Below are 21,970 nucleotides of genomic sequence, written 5' to 3'. Positions count from 1 at the left end.
ATGAACTCCCCATCTCCTTTCGTGGATGGAGAGTGAACACTGTTCATGAAGACCAAACAGACATTTACCATCACTCGCTCCCCACTGAACCAAGCTTTTGCTGAAGAAACGGAAAATCCCGCTTCTCACAGAATCAGAACTCATGCAGCATTCCATGACAGCTCTCTTAAATAAGAGGGCTCATTTTTGTCATCTCAGAACCGAACTGGGAAGACTGAGTGGTAGTGATGTGGTTGTGGTTGGCTGCAGGCGTTCAACTAGAATAATACACTATGGGGGGCTCAACTGGCTACAGTGCCTGTGACACATTGAGGTCTGATTGGGTTGGAGTCCAACCCAGATCATGTCCTGATCTCCCGCTCACTTCCTGTGTCAGTCTCTCACCATCCTATCACAATAAAAGCAAAAAACAAAAACAAAATACACTTACACTAAAGAATAATACTCTATACGCTGCTGCTGGAGCTATGAGCACCCATCACCCTGCTACATCACTGGCATGATGTCATAATGAAGAGGTAATCCTTTGACTGAGAGTAAAGAGGAGCATCCATCTTTTTGTGGATGTGAGATGACAACTAAAAGACATGTCTTTCTTGTGTGCATTTGCAGTGTGTGTGTGTGTTTACACAGTGTTGTTTTTGTTTGCGGCTCTGGCAATGCAAGGCATGCATATGCGTGTCATTTTGTGCCTGTGTGTGTGTGTGTGTGGGAAAGAGAGAGAGAGAGAGAAGAGTGAGATGTGTGCGAGTGTTCTGTTTTTTTGGACGTGATTTAGTGATGAAGCACTTGTCACGTGTCTTTTTCCAATGTGTATTAATGCGTGGAGACTAGTATGTTCACTCCAAGTGTTCACACCAGCCGACTCTCTCGTAGCTCTTTCTCTATCTTTCTCTTTATCAGGCAAGCGGCCTCTTGTATTCATTGTGTTAATATGTCAATTTGTCCACGCTTGATTTTTCTCTCTTTGTTCTTCTTGCTTGCACTGTCGAGTAATTTGTTGTATCAAATTCTCTGTGTTGTTCTTTACTGTGAAGACGAGATTGTGCAATACGTGAATGGATGTTTAGTTTTTAGAGATTGGGAATGTTTGGGTTAAAAAAAGAAAAATTAAGAGGAAAAATACATTTTCTAAATGTGATTTTCAAAACCGCACTCTGAGACCCATATGACTGAGATATGATTGTGTGTGATTTAATGGGATTGTAATTTGAATTCCAACAAATGTCCTGAGTGCTTGCTCCTTGTCCTATTACAAAACCTGTATAAACCGTGCCAAACAGGAGAAAGTTGTTTGTGTTGCTCAGTCAATTTGGTAATTTTTCTTTTTCTTTCACACACACACACACACACACACACACACACACACACACACACACACACACACACAGAGAATGTCAGCACTAAATAACCACAAAGTGCAGATCATTGTTTGATAACAGAGCTTTTGACTTCACATTGGCAGCATATCAACAGTGATCAGAACTGGCACAGGAAAGACCTGACTTGACCTGCTTTGGTGATATGAGGATATGGAAATAGATAGACAGATAGACAGATAGATAGATAGATAGATAGATAGATAGATAGATAGATAGATAGATACTTTGTTGATCCCCAGGGGAAATTCAAGAAATATGAATGTGCCGATAAATGTGCAAAAATACACACAGAAATGCATGCTGCAGAACCCTTGCACTACATAATAAAGAGAGTGCTATTTGTTTGCCAGTGTGTGTCAATCCTTTTGAATTTCCCCTTGGGGATCAATAAAGTATGTATCTATCTATCCAATATGTTCTGCCTGTAGCTACCCACAGTTATGTTGCACAGGCAATCCATCCAGTACACCGCTCACAAGCATCTAGTTCTCAACAAGGGGTATGTGTGGCTCAGTTGCCTCTGGGGTTATATCGTCTTTTCTTTTTAAGCAAAATATTTCTTGGAAAATGGGCTGCCTGTCACATGAAGCAAATGACACGTTTGAGTGAAATGAATTAGTGATACGTTTTATCCAGATTATTTGATTATTTAACTCCCGTTCTCCTCAAAAAGGGTTAGATAAACAGAAGAATAATATTTGTGCACCAAGTGCGGTGGTGGGACTCTACTCAGCTGCTTGTAGGGCGCAATATTGTTTTACTGGCCCGGCCAAATAAAGAATGTTCACGTTAAAAACATATTTCGTATAAGAGAAACAGTCATTTCAGCTGGCAGCAGTCATTGTGATTATTTGACAGCTGTGTGTGGCAGCACAATAATTGAGGGAAAATTCAAGCACACCTAGTTAATATCAGGCTATTCTAAATGTCAAACGGCTGCATGCGAAAGATAAAGCATGAGTGTGTATATGTGTGTTTGTGTGTGTGTGTATGTGAGAGAGAGTGAGAGAGGAAGTGCAGAAGATGTGTTGTTAAATGCCAAACGAGTGTTTGATGTATGCATCCGTGGAGTTACTATCAAATTATCAGAGGTGCTCGGACACAGAGGGAGAGGTAAAGCTTTACAAACTGCTGAGCGGGAGGCACACACACACACACGCACACAAACCACTGAGTGGGAAGCACACACACACACACGCACACAAACCACACACACACACACACACAAACCACTGAGCGGGAAGCTAACCATTTTTCCATCTCCTCCTTCCCCCTACCCTCTTCTCTCTTCATCTTTCTCAGGCTTTCAAAGTCCCATCCTTCCATGATTACACTCAGACACATGCATGCATACATACATGCACATACACACACATGCACACAAACCACTGAGCAAAAGGCTTCTCTATCCATCTCCTCTCCAATCTCTCACATGCGCACACACACACACACACAGCTGGATGACATGTTGATTGCCTCACCGATGAAGCCAGAGGAGGGGGGGTTGGGCTGGATGTTCTCCAGGGTGTTGCCCTGGATCACATCCCACAGCTGCCAGATGAAGCGAGGGTGCAGGATGTAGAAGGGCTGCGCTGGGAAGTGCTTCCGGTGCTCCACATACGGAGAAAACAGGTTGTAGTCTGGGCTCATGTACCACTGCGGAGAAGAAAAGATGTCTTTACATTCACTGGTGAAATAACATGGATGTCTTTACATTTACAGGTGAAATAACAATGTCTTTACATTCACAGGTGAAATAACATAATGTCTTTACATATACAGGGTATACATATACTCGGCCTCATTCAAGGATTCCAACGGTACCTCATTTATGAAAATCGGGCACACGGATCAAAAGTTATCTGCATTAACGCAACATCCAATAAGCTAAAGCGCATAAATATCGCGGGTTGCTATGCTGGTTGCTAGGGCAATCATGCTAGTTGCTATGGTGGTCACTAGGTTAGAAGGCCAGCGCCTGAGAGAGGCCTGAAGGGTCAGTTCTGAGGTTGTTGGCTGCTGGAACCGAAAAATGGACTGCATTTTCTTAAAAGACAATGTGACTGAATGTGACTGAAGTGCGGGCAAAGTTTGCACAGAAATGTACGATTTTTCCCACCCTCATCTAGTGTTGTCACGATACCAAAATTATGACTTCGATACGATACCAACCATAAATATCACAATGCTCGATACTGAAACGATACTATGGTGAAATCCTAAGATATCTGAAAAAGAAAGGACTCATACCTCCTCCAAGTGTATTGAGTCATTTGTGTTGAATTCGGTGCACTTTTGTAGTGTGCAGGTCAATTCCGGGTTCTAAACTTCCTACATAATTATTATTCTTTATAGTCAGTAAAATAGTAGGCCTACTTTGTGTGATGAAGTCCTTTATTGATTGTTATAGTTCATTTACATTGTGTTGTGTTTTGGCAATAAAGTAGCTTTAAATAGCCAAACTAAGCTAGATCAAGGTCAGTTTTGAAATTACTGCATGCTGTAACTACTGCACTGAATGCCATGCAGAGGGGCCTAATCTTTAGGCCATCTGATGTACAGTATAGGCTACCCTAGGCCTTCCCGTGTTCATGGGATTTCTTTGACAGTTGCAAAGGGAAAAATGTGAGGATAGTCTTCTTTGCGCCCAGTGTACAAGTACGACGTTACCACCACTCAGGTCTTCGTCAGATAGGCCTACACCATTAACTGTTGCAATATATCTGTGCGTATTCCTACATCTCATCTATTTCTTTGATAACATGATTTGCTACCACGTAACAATAAGCCGCTATTATTATTAGGACTCAACACACTTTGGTGGTATTATATGCTGTGGGCTTTAATTAGCGCATTAACGGGCCTCTGTGTACCTGATGGCTTGCCTTCAATATTTCGCGATGTATCTGAAATAGTTCCAGATTTCACCTTTTGTTTTATCCACAAGGCCGAGGACTGTCGGCAAAGAACTATGTTGACGTTGCCTGCGCACTCACTCACTCAGAGCTGCCTGCTGGACACGCCCACTTGCCTAGATGCGTGCAAGGAGCAGTGAGAGCAGCAGTTCACAGACACAGAACGTTATTATTTTAATAAAGTATCAATTCTAAAAACGTCGGAAATCGTATCGTTTTTTTGCGTAAAGGTAGGCATCGATACACTGTGCAACACTACCCTCATCGACCTTGTCATAAAACATTGTTTAAATGATCTCACAACGCCTCCTTGCTGCTTTGTCGTCTACATCAGCCTTTCTCATAGCCTAGAAATCTAGACGCACTCTAGCGGCGGCAAATTAATTTGCTCAGCCTGTACGTCTAGTATCAAACCATAGGGATTTCTATTGGCTGACGCTGTGGACGTCATCCAATCACAGCGCTCTATTTTGTTAGAGACTTAAAGCAGGCTTAACAGGATAACGACTGTGAACAACAAGGAAGGTAGCTATGGCGACCCAAAGACTGTGCCCGATGAGTGCCCATAAAACGTTGGTATATGGCCGCCGAGTGGAGGGACTTGCCTAAAAGGACTTGAAAGAAATTGCGTACGGAAAAAGTGGTAAGCGGAATAATAATAAGTTGCCTAGGAAGAACAGTACAGTACATTTTCATGCACTGTAATAAGATGAAGTTGCCTAGGAAGAACAGTTCAGTGCATTTTCATGCACTGTAATAAGAAGAAGCCAGGAGATTTCAAGATAGTGGATTCCATCCACTATAATCAGCCTGCCCTTATCAATTATACATTACAAGTGTCCAAGGACCACTGTGCCTCAACCAACTTGTAATTTATTTAATGGATGACATCCAGGTTACGGTTGTCTATAAATAGGCTTATGCAAGTGGGCTGGATATCTCCAATGCTCTGGCTGACTATATCTATAAATTACTGGAACGTCCGTTCCTCCGATTGATTTCAAATGTGGCAGATGTCTTGCTATGGTCACGAGTAAGTGCAGTGCCAAGTTTGACGTTTTTTGGATAAGTAATGCAAAAGATATTATTAAATATATCGGTAAAAGAGGCACACATTGGCTTTCTCTGCTCTACTGTATCCACTCCCCTCTCAAACAGCAAGTGTAGGCTTGCATATCTGTCAAAGTCCGATTGATTCCAAACTTGACGGGTGTCTTGCTATGGGCACGAGTAAGTGCAGTGCCAAGTTTTACGTTGTTTGGATAAGTAATACAAAATATATTGTTGTATATCGGTAAAAGAAGCACACGTTGGGTTTCTTCGCTCTACTGTAGCCACTCCCCCTCTCACACAGCACAGCGCAGGATCAGAAACAGAGAGGGTAAGCAGAGTTTTGGCAGCACTGTATCAGGGCACAGCACGGGTCAATATACAAGATGTTTGGATGATTACCATGTCTGACATCAACAATAAAGATTGTATTCAGTTTGCTTGCATAAACTGATTCTGCAAATGTTGGAACACGCCAACAAACATGGGTATGCAGTGACTGTTCAAAATGATGTAAAAATGATGTACAATAAACTGACACTTTGAATAGCCCAGGCTACTTTTTACTTGAGACTTTGAATAAACAAACAACAATTCCACCTGCAAGGTCCCAAATTGAGACAAGCATTCATTATTGAATGCTTTGATGATGCCCCCCCCCCAATCATCCTATTTTTAAAGCAGGCATACCTGCGGCTATGTAATTGGCCTATGGGTTTCCTACAGGAATGGCATGTTTTAAGGGGCACTGCACTTGTACTCTCAACACAGAGATGATTAAGAGCTCAGCGGCAGACCTGTATTTAATCAACTCATAAATGTGCATGCCACATACTTCTTTTCAAACTACTTCACTGGCTCTCAACCCTTTGATGTTTGCCTTCAGAGAAGCACATGCAGGTGAGCCTACATGATCTCCCTCCAGGCCTCTCCGAACAACTTTGTATCCTCAGGTTCTGTATTATAACACTTCTTTTCTATTTGAGCCATTCATGAACAGTTAACGCTACTTTCCAAAAGTCTTTGTCTATCTTCTTGGCATATGGTGAGACTTCAGGGCATTCAGTTTCAATTCCATTATTTTTACCCCAGCTCACACCAGAACCCTTCCCTAATAAAGAGCTCTGGCTCTTCAGCTCAGGCTAAACCCAGACATGTTTACTCTGCCACAGGGGGAATAACACACTTTCTGTCCTTGGTTTTGCACATGTAGAAAATGTGCATTACGTGTGTGTGTGTGTGTGTGTGTGTGTGTGTGTGTGTGTGTGTGTGTGTGGGGCGGGGGAGCGATTGCACCATCCACCATAGCAGAGGCCAGCGAGCTAAAAATAGCAGCACCAACGTCACTGCCATGACACTCCATCAACACCAAGTGGAGGTTAATGGAACAGTGTCAGGTCACGGAATGCACAGCGATCGGGAAAAATCGGGAACATCACAGCATTTTATCAGAGACAAAACATCAAATTAGTGAAGGGGGAAATGCAAAGGCAGAGAGGAAATCACACTAGGTGAGTGAACTAAGTGGACAGAGTTGCCACCTCTGCACTGCCTCTCATTTCATGCCCAACGCATGTAAAATCCCCTTCTACCCGTGTCTATGTGTATCTACACTACCCACCAACTAACCAGTTTGGACACGACTACTCATTTACGGGTATTTCTTTTTCAGGTTATTTTTACACTGCGAGTAAAACTGAAAACTATAAAACTAGATGTACCGCAGAGCGGTACAAAATATGACTGCCGCCCAGTCCAGCACATTTTTTCCACAAAAATAAATCACGCTGAAAGGCATATATGATTCTAACTGTCTCACTAAATTGCATTATGCACACTCAATTCTCACTGGTATCTGCTAGACAACAAGTACCAAAACATGATTAGTTCATAGATTTCACATGTAAAATTCATTTTATACAACCCCACCCCTATCTTGCCTGTTCATAATTCTGAGAAATTCTTGAATTGTGTGCATGTCTGCGTGTACATGTTTATGTTTATGTTTGTGTGTGTGTGTGTGTGTGTGTGTGTGTGTGTGTGTGTGTGTGTGTGTGTGTGTGTGTGTGTGTGTGTGTGTGTGTGTGTGTGTGCATGTGCATGCATGCGTACATATGTCTACTGTGTGAGTATGTGTCATACATATGATTACTGTGAATGTATGTGTGTGCGTGTGTATCTGTTTATGCACATGTGTGCATATGGAATGGGTTAACATGACCCCTGGAGGCAAACATATGAAAAAATTGGTCATCCTAGGCCCTACGGTTCTCAAGATATTCACAGAAAACTCTGTTGGTGTACGGTCACTAAATGTACACATAAATTATTTTATTGTAAGGCCCCCCCATGAACCAAAAAAGTCCACTTGAAACTTGCATTCGGAGGGTGTCATAATGATCCTACACTTTCAATTTTGTGCAGTTTTGACCATGTCAGCCAGAGATATTGTGATGAAAACACCTCATTTTTTGCTTTTTAATTTTTAACTAGGTGTCACTATACATGAAAAAAGTGGTAATGGGATGGGTTGACATGGCCCCTTAACTCATTGAGTGCCAAAAATGTAATATTACGTTTTTAGCTTTTTTTTTTAAATTACGAAACTAGACACTCTAACACACCTTATATGTGATTTTGGGAACTCTGTGATGAATGGAAATGAAATATATGATAATCGAAAACTCATGAAAATGCACAATCTGGACATTTTATCATAACTCGGTTGCTGCTTTGGGTCAAATCAGTGACGCATGCACGTCAGGTCAATACCAGGCCATTTTCGTGGGTCTATCACTAGGTGGCAGTCTCGCCAGGTCTCGCTGATCACTTCCCGGAAAGTTTACACAAGTAAGTAACAGGCAACACTTCATATTTCATTACAGACGTTATATCTGCATTTATAGAAAAAAAAACAGCGATTTTGATGAAAACTAGCCACTGTTTAGCTTGGGATTGGGAACAGAGGCATGTAGAAATACACTGTTTTCACCCACCGAGAGCTTAAAATCTCACCTTTAAAACGAGCCATTGTAGGTGTTCATAGCTATAACACAGAATATGCTGTGACTGTACAAAAATCATCAACAATGGTCTAGATTGCTGGCACTCTAGGACAAAGCTCCCGAAAACAGCTTGGCATTCAATGAGTTAAGACCAACATACAAAAAAAAGGTGGTCCTCCTAGGCCCTACGGTTCTCGAGATATTCACAGAAAACTGTCTCCGGCCACCTACAGGCCAGTTGGTGTATAGTAACATAAAATAATTTATTGTGTGGCCCCCATGAACGAATTCCACGAAACTTGGCGTGCATTCAGAGGGTGTCATAATGATCCTACACTTCCAATTTTGTGCAGTTTTGACTTTGTTAGGTCACAGATACCTGTGATTACAACACCTCATTTTTTACTTTTTTGTGTTTAACTAGGTGGGCTATACATGAAATGAGTGGTTATGGAATGGGTTGACATGGCCCCTTGAGATCAACATACAAAAAAGGTGGTCCTCCTAAACCCTACGGTTCTCCAGATATTCACAGAAAACTGTGTCTGCCCTACCCTCCTCAAAAAACGAAAAACGATGGTTCCAGTCCAGTGGGGGAATTTGGCCATGTGAAAAAGAAAAAAAAAATAAATAATCTGACTAAACCTATATGACCGCCGCTTATGGTTATTATGTAAATGAAAGAGTGTTAATCAAACTAAATGTTTTATATTATAGGCTCTTCAAAGCAGCCAACGTTTGCTGTGATGACAGCATCTCACACTCCTGCCACTTTTATGCTCCTTCAGTGGTAGAGCTGAAATAACCCACTTGTCCTCATGACCGACTGAAACTGAAAAATTACATTTCGACAAAAGAAAAATGCTACATTGATTCACCTGTTGTGTAGTAGGGTTTCTGGTTTGACAGATAGTAGCTAAACTTCAATGCTCAGACTGTGCAGAGGTAGGTGTGTTTTGAACATGCATGTAAGTTTAGGAACAACAGTACTCTATTTAAATTGCACAAAGAAACCATCACTAAGGGTCGTCATGTTATTACAAACCTCTTTACAGACCAAATGGAGGAGAAGAGGTTAGTTTGTGTACAGGCATACTCTATTTCAGAGGTGGCAGTAACATCCCAACTCACTACTTAAGCCTATGCGACTGAGAGAAGGTTTATTATCAACAGTGGAGGCCATGCCAGTGACTAAAGGGCCCATTGAGATGGCAATTCATCGCTGAGTAATGAAATAAAAGCCTATAAGAGGGCAGATTGAAATTCAATTTGATGTTGTTTGTCAAAGGAGTGACATTATTTCTTGTTGAAATTGTATTTTTTTAATATATCGTTTACTAACCCTGACCTGGCAAGCCATTAGTTGTAAGTTCAGGCCATCCTTAAGAATATGTTTGTTAGTTGACTCAGTTGAATCAGTTTTTGGTTAAATATAATGATTTAATTATGTGTAAAGGGTAATAAAACATCTTGCGTATGTCTGTATCGTGCCTTTTAGAAATAAGTTACATTTTGCCAATTTTAGCATGACAGCTCACCTTCATGTAACCTAACCTCATGTCTTTACTGTGCAAGCTTACTGCCTGGTAGCTCAAGATAACAGAAGTAGGCCTGTCTGCATGCCACTGTAGGCAAGGAAGAGACGCCATCAATCTTAAATGCCATGAAGGAGTGAGTCTTTACATGCGTCTGGATAGGAGCACAAATTGAGCCTCCACTGTGTCCAAAATTCTCTCTTTGTTTGGTGACTTTCAGTAACAAAATATTTACCTACTGTACCTGCCGACTGCATGATATGAAAGGCTTGCTAAAAGATTGCATTCCCTTTGAAAGAAACTATGGGTGCTAGACCCGACAATTTCTTTGTTCTTAAAATAGCTCTCTCTCTCTTGGTTTAACCTTCTGGTGTAGGACGAAAAAAAGAAAATGATGGGATTGGGATGGGACTGATGATGACGGATCCAATGACCCTAAATAGTCCCTCATATTCAAATAATCATAGACTCTATTTCATCTCAATGACATTCCCTTTAATACATCTCGTTGAGGGTCAATCTAGAGCAGTGTTTCTCAAACTTTTTCAGACCAAGGACCACTTAACCAATAAAAAGAAATTCACGGACCACCTAGCTAAAAAAAAAAAAAACTTAGACTTACTTTAACAGTATATTACACAATAGACCAACTCAATGAACCACTTTGCTTATTGTCTTAACTGTTTGGATTTACATACAAGTTGGTTCAATATTGCAAACCACTCGTCTATATTATATTTTAATCTGCTCACGGACCACTTGGGGTAGCTTGCTGACCAACAGTGGTCTCCGGACCACACTTTGAGAAACACTAATCTAGAGTCTAGAGCTTTTTGGCTCACATCATAGTGAGCTGTGAGTGCATTTTATATAGTTGGTATGAAAGGTGTTTTCCAAATTACTTGTGTCCTCCAGAGAACGGATCACCTTAAACTCCAGTGAAGTTCATTTGTGTGAAAAGATTATGTGTGAGGTCAGAGCCTGTCTATTTAGAAATACTGTGGGGCTTTTCATTTCCATCTCCTTTTGTTTTGTTTGTTTTTGTGCTGTTTTGCAGTTGCTATTGATATAACAATAAAATTCCCCATGATAGGAGTTTGCCATATTGTGATATTAATGATATAGTTGATGGTGACATGTTTATAGAATGTGCCGCAAGGTGGGCAGTTCTCAAGTAGAACGAAAACAAGCATGGCATACAGCACACTGTAGGCAAGGAAGAAGATGGTAGATGCTACCAAGGAAGATGATTTGAAAATCTGTGTATGTGTGTTCAGTAGTTGTATATATACCTTGTGTAGATTGACTGCATAGGGTGCAGGATCCCAAGCCACCAGTGTAACATTCTTGTACAGCGAGCTGCTATTAAACTGATGCTTGGGGTTGGCAAGGATCTGTGGAGGAAATAAAACACACACACACACACACACACACACACACATCACGTCAAAGGAATCAAGGGACCGGTGGCATGATGAAGGCAAATTCAATATCAGTCTACACTCTCACACATTCAAAAAAATGCCTACACTGGACACTAAGCTAGAGATTCTCTTAGGGGAGCACAATGATATAGTCAGTTTCTAACACAGGACGCAGAGATATGCTCTTTAGCCAGCCTGGTTTCTGCCTTAGCTATGGAAGGAACACTGCAAATAGACTTGGCATGATTTGCACCATGGCCGGTGGAAGACGATGCTCAAATGACTCCTCGACAGGTAGCAGCAGCAGGCAATATGTGGTCATGGGCTCATGATAATAAGAAATTGCACCACCGTTAGTTCCAACCTCACACTGTAATTGGCTGAGAGGCCATGTAATGAATACCAATATCTCAAGATAATGCACTGATGTGCTCCTATCCACTTCATAGTGCTTTCTGCAGCCTTGAAACTATACTGAAACCTAGCTGCTGCTACTAGCCATGAAATATTTTCATTTGCTAGAAAAAAAATATACTAATTGTTAAGAGGATATATATATATATATATATATATATATATATATATATATATATATATATATATATATATATATATATATATATATATATATATATATATATATATATATATATACACACACACATACTCAATTTAAAAGTGTAAGGTAACCATAAAAAAAATGGCGGGATAACTCTGGATACTACTGTATTGACCCACAGCAAGTACACCTTCACTATACATGGTACATCGTCCAAAATCATGTTCCTTTAGAAACTACACTGAAGAAGCATAAGAGACTGTAATACATTGTGCACTCATTGTTGGCTATGTGAATACAACCATAACAGAATGGTGTCCAGATCTCCTTCCTTCCTCTACTTCATAAAAGCTGTCACTATCCTTCTTGTATATTGAGAGTAATCTGTGAAACCCCCTACCTAAAATATTTTTTTTCAAATAGTAGACTCAATGTAACAGTTACTTTTGATCTATATCACATACTACATCTTCAAGAACTACTAAAGGCTGTTTCTGGTTGCCATAAATTAATTACCTTAATTATTGACTTAATTAGACTGATTTGGTTCAAGACCAAATCAACTTAAAACATCTACTTGAAGGGATAGAGTGCCTCTTCATATAGTACTTTCATTATGGCACATTGTGCTTTTGCATGGCTGAGGGGCTACACAAAGACACAAACACACACACATACACGTACCTGTGAATTGATGATGCGTATAGTGGTTTTGTTCCCCACGTCCCGCTCGTAGCCTACTGTGGGGGCAGCATTAAACCGCAGAACGGCATCATGGGAATCTGCAGTGGAGAGCAACAGATGGCAAGACTTCAGAAGTGGTGTAGATTACGTCTCTGATTTGCTCTCAAGGCTACTGTCTTTGTCTAAACACCTGTTTTGTCATCAATGGACAGAAGGTACAAAGATTCAAATTCACCCAAACTTTGATGAACATTCCACAAACAGATCCCTAAAGGACGATTGATTGTTTTCCATTACAGCTTTTGTCAAAAAGAGTTCCTGAAGTTTTAGACCAAAACACCTCCAAGTTCGACTGAGGCACAGTCAGTTGCCATCTCTTATTCTAAATTCCCACCAACTACATACTCAATCTCATCTCTACTGCCTTATTGAGAGTTCTATTTACCCAGAAAGGTACACCCAAGAATAATATTTCAAAGCATCGTTGGCCAAGGACATTGCACACCGGGGCATTACTAGGTGTAAGGCATCATCCTCGCCTTTGAATTAGCAAGCCCATATCGCAGGAGGCCGTTTTTGCTGTAGGGCTGAAACAAACCAGAACAACAAAGCATAAACAGCTCGTGTCAACCAGGAGCTTGAGCCATTAGTTGCGCATTCGGAGGATCTGCCAGCATGCTCCTCCACATTCTCAAAAGATATGGTGGGCGGGGGGCCGGGGGGTGGATACTACTAATGGGATGGGAGCAGTGGGTGGTGGAAGAGTAGGGTTGGGTGAGGGGTGCGGTGCAGTGGCACTAAAACCCCCCCAAAAGTGGGACCAGGATCTGGCCAGTAGATAAGACTGGAGAAGCAGAGCCGGGACCACCCAGCCAACCGTGGCACTAACGCAGACACACGGAGGAGCCCCAGCCCACTATCGTTTCAATATGCGCACCGTGCCGTGCCGTAGCCTCGACACGAGTGTGGCTTTTCGTGACAGAGGCCCAGCTGTGGCCAAGACTCTCTGGTGTGGAACAGCGTTGAGAGGCCAAGCAGAAGAGAGAGAGAGAGAGAAAAAGAGAGGAAAAAGAGAGGAGAGAGAGAGAGAGAGAGAAAGAGAGAGAGAGAGAGAGAGAGAGGAAAAAAGAGAGGCCAAGCAGGAGAGAGAGAGAGAGAGAGAGAGAGGAGGGAGGGGATGATGGCTGGCCGAGGTCCATAGATCCACACACACACACACACACGTCGGATCCTTTGAACGGCACCCAAAATCCAGCATCATCTTTTTTCGCTTCTGCACGGAACCTCAAGCTTGGCACACGGGGGAGCCGCCAGCGCTCAGACGACGTGCCAGATGGATCGCAGCGGCCGCCCAATCGGGATACGGTGCTTGTGCCACACCGCCTTCCCCACACACAGTCCCGGGAGATGGGTACCTGTGTCTCCATATGCACTGCTGCATGAAACTCAGATTTCATGGGGGTGGGGGCGCTCCACACTTATTGGAAGTCCATGAATACATGCTCGCATACACCGCTAGTAGAAATTACCAATAGGAAACATGAGTGCTAAATGCAGGGTAGTGCTATGAAAGATTTATGTCAATTTAATCAAATTATATGACTACCATGATTTATTAACAATGTAACGAAGCCAAAAAAGCACAGAGAAAAGCGTAGTGGTCTGCTGAAAATGACATCAGAAAAAATGTTTTTTGTAATGATTTCAAGCAATGGCAACCAATGACTGTTTCCTATGGTGCACGCACGTACAGTGTAAAGAGGATAAAACGCACGCACATCCAAGTCTGATCCTGGGTGCTGGACAAAAAAATGACGATGAGAAAGAGAGGAAAAAGTCCACAACACCAGTATACGCTCCCAATAGTTCTGTTTTTATTACCGTGACGTTTCGGGCCAGATCAAGCCCTTCATCAGACGTAAGTCAAAATTCAAAGGACACCCATATTAAGTGATGACATGATCAAACAGTGGTGTTACACAGGCAAGTAATTAGTAAATCACAGCCAATTTTGCAAATTTGCATAATGTGATAATATACGCCATTTTGCACAACTTTGCACAGACTGTTCTTTGACTAGCCTATGTATACTTACTGCTGACTGATGTTTGACATGTGATATGTGGAGACATGCTTATTCTATGGATATGTACTATTAGTTCACATGAGATGAGTCCTGACAATAGACGCTAACTTGCACAATGTGATAATAGACGCCAATTTGCACAGATTGTTTTTTTTTTTGACATCTAGCCTATGTATACTTACTGCTTGGTGATTTGTGATATGTGATTTGTGTATACTTGCTTATTCTATGGATAGTTACTAGATTAATGCTGACATGCTAATTTGCACATCCTGACAATAGTCACACGCACGCACAGTGACAGAACTGAGAACACTTTGCTAGAAGCACGTGTCTCTTCAATCATATACCACTGCATGCATGCATGCCACCTCATTAATGTTTAATTTATTTTTTCAAGTCCTTGTCCATCATCCAGCATGGGCCATGGGCACGAAAACTGTTCTCTGTTGAACCATTAGTGGAGTTCCAAACCTCCATGTGGAATCCTCTGGGTCTCACCCCCTTGCATCAGTCTAAGGGCCTGAAGAGTTATAATAAATTATGTGAAAACATTACACACTTCACCAGCGAATGTTAACCCATATGCTTGTGAAATGGCATAACTAAACTCAAATAGGGCGAATGGCTGCTGATCGGAACATAAACACTGCCCTCTAGTGACAGAGTTAGGCTAAAACACTAAGAGTTGCATAAAGAGTGTGTGTGTGTGTGTGTGTGTGACACCACATTTTCACACCATCTACTTAGCCTATACATACAAACACACACACACACACACACACACACACACACACACACACACACACACAAGCTGACTTATTGGCTGTGCTGGATCGATCAGTACATATCCCACAGGTCATGTGATGTAGTTGGGGTGACATATACTTCTGAAGAAGACCGATACATCACTGGGCTCTCAACCCCGTTTATTGGCACTCATTAAATGTCTGTCTATCCCTAGCTCAAGAACATTTGTCTTTGACATTGTAAGTCTCCAATGCTGTGCTTCCAAGACCATTCATCAATCATGTTTTTCCACCCTCAAAATGAACAAACTCACTGCTGAAGTCAATACTTGAGCGATTACTTGACCATTTCTCCTCCCTAAAAAAATAAGTGAGGCCTCTTTCATAGTTTATTATATAGTTATGACTGCCATGTCACAGGTTCTTAAAGGAAAACTCTGGCAACAGAGCTCAGGCAGCTACTGTGCTACACTCCATGGTGGCTTTTCTTTCCCCCCCCCGTACTGACAGTACTCTGTGACCGTGTGAAAAATGGCCAGAGTTCTCCTTTAAGGTCTGGTTTTGGTAAAGGTTTGGCCACAGCTATTTGTAGAGAATTAATGAATCTGAATTCAGTAGGTCAGCTGGTCGATGTGGGTATAATGACTCCTTTTGTGGCTAGCTGATAAACATGTGCCAGGGCTGCCAACTCTTCAGATCAGCTTGGAGTGAGACTTATTAATGGAGAATGAGTGTGGGCTGAAAACCTTTCAACACCCAGTCAGTCTGTGCTGATATTTATGTAAGTAAATGAATATAATTACGACCAATTCATCGAATAGAGGATAACATAACGTGGTGGTGCATTTGTCAATTAGTTTAGGTTATTGGTTTATAAATAAACACTATTGCTGGTTTTAAGTCAGAGGCAGATTGACCTCCACCACCGTAGTGTACCTGCCAGCATGTATTAAATCAATCATGCGTCTGTGTTAAGGCATGCATCTAGTGTCAGGTGAAAAGTTAGTGTGCGAAAACTGGGTGGCGTGAGGGTGTGACGTATGAATTGTGTAAGTCGGCAGCCCTGCATGTGTTCATGTGCATTCATGTGTAGCCCCACAATACCTTAAACATGGCAGCCAGATTTGCAGACAGCTTACGCGCCGCAGACAATTTTAAATGGGCCGGATGTGGGCCACTAGTTTACCCTTTTTTCAACTCCTCTAAAAAGAGGTGTGTGTGCAATAAGGTCAGGCGGGTTATCAAGACAGGTGGCATATGCTGGAATGTAATGTGGTTTGTGCGGTACTGAGTGACGTCTGAATGCTTCAGCGAGATCTCTTGTGCTAGATAGTTTCAACACGTTCCTTCCTCTCTCCAGCAAGCTCCAGTAAAGCTGCAATTTCAATTCGTCGCCACAAGGGGGAGGCAAAAGACTGTGTTCAGAATTTTGAACAGAATTCCACAGGCTCAAACACGACCTTCATAAATAATATAAACAGAAGTGTGAGAGCATGCTCGTGAAGCATGCTGTCAGGCTGTTTAAATAGGAAGAGGCCGTTTGAAAACCAATTCATCTTAAGGGTGCACTATGTAAGACTTTCACCTTAACCATTACGAAGCCAATTTGACATTAAACAAACTTGTAATAGGCAAATCGTTCACCTAGCATAGCTATACAACATAGACGTAGTGAATCGCTACTGAGAAACCAGCCATGCGACTTTAAAACCGGCAACCCAACAAATCTTATGAGAATCGTGAAACATTACCTTGTCAGTAGATATAGCTCTTTGGATATAGTTTTTGCCTGTTAATCCTTCACCTCCACAACAAAAGCATTTTCATTGTGTACAGGAGGAACAAGCCACAAGAAGTTTGCTATTTACAACAGCAGAATAAGCTCTATAGTCTGTAGGAGCTCTACAGTCGCCAAAAATACCAAAACCTGCATTGTGTACTTTTAAGTTTATCACATAAAAAAAGCAATGTGCATGTTATAATGCACATTATTTTGTTAACTTCCAATCAAGCTTATAGAAAGCATTTCAGAGCATAATTCACAGGGAACAGGAGAAATAAAAAAGAGGAAAAGGGCTTACTGTAAAGAATTATAAAACACAATAGATTACACAACATTAAAATGCCTTAATGGGAATGTCAATGTTATAATGCCTTAATGGGAATATCAATGTTATTACAGCTGCTAATTTGATTTGAGTATGTAATGATTAATCCATTATGAGGTTTGTCTTATTTCAGTCACCAGGGAAGAGCTGTTGATGAATTATTTCAAGAGAGGGAGAGGGGGAGAGAGAGAGAGAGAGAGAGAGAAAGAGAGAGGATCTCACTCACATTTGCTTGAATGCTACTCCTAATCATTCTCGTTTATCCTCACATTACAGGACAGAGACTAGAGGTTGCTTTCTTGACTGTTCTTGACTTGCTTACATTCATACTGTAGTACGGAGAAGAGCTATACATCACAACACAAACAATACAACACAACACAAACAATACATCACAACACAAACAATTCATCACAACACAAACAATACAACAACATTTCAGTGCATTGCATAGTTACACCACACAGACAAAGGCCTTAAACTTCATTCTAATTTAGTGTGTGGTATCTGGTATGTAAAAGCCATTACTGAAAATGAGAGTCTGGCAGTGTTTGTGTGTACCCCTACACACAAACATATGAGGGTTGCCACACTGACCACACTCACAGCCCATCTCTCCCATGTGTACCACTGGCGTCTGATCACCAGAGGGTGTAAACAGCAGCTGGGTCACAGTACCGTGCTGCCCTGGGACTAATGGATGTGGTGAATGCAGTCTCACTGGGGTATAAACTTAATTAGCAACATGGCATAAACAGCTCCTCCTACTCTCAAACATACTCGCTCACTCGCTTGCACGCTCACTCAGTCACTCGCTCGCTCACTCACTCACTCGCTCTGTTTTTTCAGAGCTCCATCTCTTTTTACAGTTGCCGTGCTTGCGTGTGTACCTCCCACACAGCAGGCACACAAAGAGAGTCTTTTTTTAAATAATCAAAGGACATGCAAAATATGTGCCTTTTTACATTACATTACATTACATTACATTTGGCTGACACATTTTTAGCCAAAGCGACTTACAACATGGTAAACAGTTTAAGTTTTAAAGCAATTCTCAACAATTTTAGGACAATTTAAAAAAACAGAAGAGAACAGTAAGAATAAGTGCATCAGTGAGTGCTGTTTTTAACAGTTACGTGTCAGTTTAAGAGGACTGGTGAGTGCTAGGATCAGCAAGAGTTGTTGTAAGTGGTGCTATGAGAGGAGATGTTCTCTAAAGAGCTGGGTCTTCAGGAGTTTTTTGAACTGGGTTTCATAGGCAAATGGACTGGCCAAAACGCAAAGCTAGTATGTCGTGCATCGTCCGCCAACGCTCCACAACAAACGAGGGAGATTGATTACTGGTATGACACGCCGATTCCCCTGGATCAATGGTGTGGAGGTGATGAGCTTAGCGGGCCTTTCAGCGGCACGAAACAAATAAAGCGCTGATTAAAAAACACCACTTCAGCCACGGCGAGCGGGCAATCAATGTGCTGCATCTCAGCAACACTCAAAGAGCCAACCACTCGAAACCGTTGCATCAAAAAAAGTGCCCCCATCACCATTCATCGGCATTTTGGCAAAAACAACGGGAGTGCAGAAAATAAACTGATGAGCAGCACATTGCACTCTGTATTAGCTGACATGGGGTATTTTCCCCCCTGTCCCGGAGCTAACTGCCCAGCCTCGCCAAATGAGAAAAAAAAACATTTGATAGCCCTCGGTGACAATCCACCTTGTCTGTGTACCATTTGTGTTGTGTTTTTATTTTTGTCAGGCAGACGCTTTCAAAAAAATGGGTCCATGGAGCTCACAACACCCTAAAGCACGCAACCCGACCTATTCAGCGACACCGGGCAACGAGTTGTCCCCATGGCAACAACAAAATAGCGGTGACATTGTTGGAGTAGCTTGGCGGGGCCGGCTGCCAGATTGCCCAGAGAGATTCTGTGTTCTTGCCCGCGAGAGCTCATGAAGCGGAACGGAGACAGACAACTTCCAATGCCGTCGCAACGCACACACACAACAACCGCCAGGGCTGGAGCACAATGCTGCCTTGTCACACTCATGACAACAATACTCTGTCACACACGCTTTGTGGCGTTCCGACAACCGTGCAATTTGCACAGCATTTGCACAGTAAATACGCGTCTGTGAATGAAAACACACATCTACCTTTGTTGCTATTGTTAAATGAGGCAACATTTTGAATATCCACATGTGCCATCCTTTCCCATTCCCGGATCCCTTTTCAAAAACATCAGGGCTGGTGGTGAAGGCAATCATGGAAAAATTCCTCATTTCTCTTTTGTTGACATGCATTTAGAGCAAGATCATCTCTGATTAGGCTGACATTTACCAAGCCCTCTTTCACAGAAGGAGCCAAGATGACAAACAGCCAGTCTCATTCAGTTCAGTAAGGAAGACACGCCACTCAGGGCCAGATGTACTAACGCTTTTGTGCCCACTTCTTTTATTTGTTTCAATAGTGCGGTAAAATCATTGCAGGTATGTACAAACAGGCCGCGAATGATAAAAGCGCGAAACTGCCTGACGCGGGAGCTGGAAAGTGGCAGATTATGTTGTTCGCGGTCATACATATGCATTCATGGAGGATCCAGGGGAAAGTGGGAGTTTAGCATAAAAAGATGGGAGGGGAAAAGTAAAGAGCGCCTAATTATGTGTACCGCGGTATGTACAAAGACTGCTCATGAAAGTGCACGTCTATTCTGCCCCTAAATACTTCCGCCTTGTAAAAGCAGGTGTTAATCCAAATTGCAGTTCAGTGCGTCCATAAGAGAACCTTTCAAAGACAACAGAATCGCTATTTAGAGCACGAGTTTTGTAAGTCTTACTACCAAAAGCAACATTAACTTTCGTTGGCCTTTCGAATGTCTTACTTTCACGTCATTCACTTAAACTTTCCTACTTGCTAGATTTGACCAATCTTCCCTAGCCTACATGTACAAGTAGTTTGAGTAGAACTACTGATCTTCATTATCTCCCTGCTTGTTGACATCTTATCATGTATGGTATTATTTCATGATCGCTAAACGTTTGATTCTTTTAATGTTTTCATCAGTTAACTTCATTCAACTGGCGCTTGTATGTAGGCGCTTGGCATTCAGTTGTGGACGCTGAAATTGGCGTGCTTATGGGCGGAGAAAGGCAGAGAAAGGCTTATTACACTAAGGGATTAAACGATTGATAAATACGACGGAAACTTGGCCTGACAGCTTTCGAACCAAGGTTTGTCCATGACGCTAGATAACGCTACGTTCGCAAATGTACATACATCTGGCCCACTGTGTCAGGTCAGGTCATACACTTACAGATGCAGACACACAAACACATGTCAGTATGCACGCTAACACACACACACACACACACACACACACACACACACACACACACAGCACACTGTGTGGGGTGCGTGGGGTGACTCACCGATCTCCTTGCCCAGGCCCGAGTGGAGGATGGCCCCGGCGGACGTGACCACAGCGCAGGAGCCGAAGCCTGAGCCGTAGAGGCGCTCCAGTGGCCGTTTGGGCACCAGCGAGCGCCAGCCCGAGAAGGGCGCCTCGGAGCCGTCCAGTGTCCGCACGCGCACGTGGCGCTTCAGCTGGCACATGAGCTGCTGGGCGTTGCGGCGTTCCTGCCGCGTGCCACCGTAGGCTACGCGGTGCTTGTTGGCGCTCAGGTAGTCCTTCATGGCCTTCTGCAGGCGCGGGCTCAGCATGCCGGCCGACACGCGGCCCTGCCACAGCCGCTGGACCACCGACTTGGACTTGGAGAAGTAGTACTCCTCCAGGTCGTCCGAGGCCTCCCAGCGGCCAGCGGCGGGGGCGCGGGCTGGGGCAGCCGTGGTCGTCCTCCTCGTCCTCCTCCTGCCGCCCACCACTTCTCCTTCCTCCTCCTCTTCCTCCACCTCCTCTCTGCCGGCCTCCTCCTCCTCCTGCTGCTGCTGCCTCCACTCCTCCTCCTCCTCGTCCTCCTCCGGGAGGCGGTTCTCACGGCTGCGCGGTGCCGAGCGGGAGCCCACGTCCTGCGTGCCGAATGCCGACCACGCCGCCAGGCTCTGGGGGTCCGGCGAGTAGTACGCCGTCTCCCGGCTCAGCTGCTCGCGGCTGGGGGGCTGCTGCCCCGGCTCCAGGCTGGCGCCGGGCCTCTGCTCCTTGGACGCAGCTGCGGCGGTGGTGGTTGCGGAGATGGAGGCCAGGGGGACCCTTGCGGCCGATGCGGTGGCCCGCGGATGGAGATCGAGCCACGGGGAGCCCATGATGACGTGGTGCTGGTGGCCGCCGTCGCCGCCCCCGCGGATGCTGCCACTGACCGAGGCAAGGCGCCGGCTCTCGGCGTGGCCCAGCAGGGTGGAGGCGGCACGCGGCTCCTCCACCCGCGAGTCCATGAAGTAGGAGAAGAGGGCCAGGAACAGCAGCACCCAGGCCAGCATGAGGCCTAGCGCCAGGCGCCGCCACTGCTTCAGGCTCG

General features: G+C 43.4%; 2 protein-coding genes across 3 annotated transcripts in view; one reads left to right on the top strand and one right to left on the bottom strand.

The window, feature by feature from the left end:
- Positions 1-258, top strand: part of LOC125292032 (parapinopsin-like) — a 35,489-nt gene extending 35,231 nt beyond the window's left edge. Inside the window, exon 5 of the mRNA XM_048239106.1 lies at positions 13-258. The gene's annotated coding sequence lies outside the window, so the exon portion shown is untranslated. The remainder of the gene's footprint in view (positions 1-12) is intronic.
- Positions 1-21,970, bottom strand: part of st6gal2a (ST6 beta-galactosamide alpha-2,6-sialyltranferase 2a) — a 58,653-nt gene that overhangs the window by 5,547 nt on the left and 31,136 nt on the right. For both annotated transcript variants that reach the window (XM_048239104.1, XM_048239105.1), the window contains exons 3-6: positions 20,927-21,970; positions 12,555-12,652; positions 11,180-11,281; positions 2,864-3,038 (exon numbers count right to left, since the gene is read on the bottom strand). The exon at positions 20,927-21,970 is cut by the window's right edge and continues 47 nt beyond it. In XM_048239104.1, the coding sequence (XP_048095061.1) occupies positions 2,864-3,038; positions 11,180-11,281; positions 12,555-12,652; positions 20,927-21,970 (1,419 nt within the window). The remainder of the gene's footprint in view (positions 1-2,863; positions 3,039-11,179; positions 11,282-12,554; positions 12,653-20,926) is intronic.

This window comes from Alosa alosa, chromosome 3 (assembly GCF_017589495.1).
Source record: "Alosa alosa isolate M-15738 ecotype Scorff River chromosome 3, AALO_Geno_1.1, whole genome shotgun sequence".
NCBI classification, from domain to species: Eukaryota; Metazoa; Chordata; class Actinopteri; order Clupeiformes; family Clupeidae; genus Alosa; species Alosa alosa.
The sequence above is the reverse complement of the archived record's forward strand: the minus strand, read 5'-3'. Positions and strand labels throughout refer to the sequence as shown.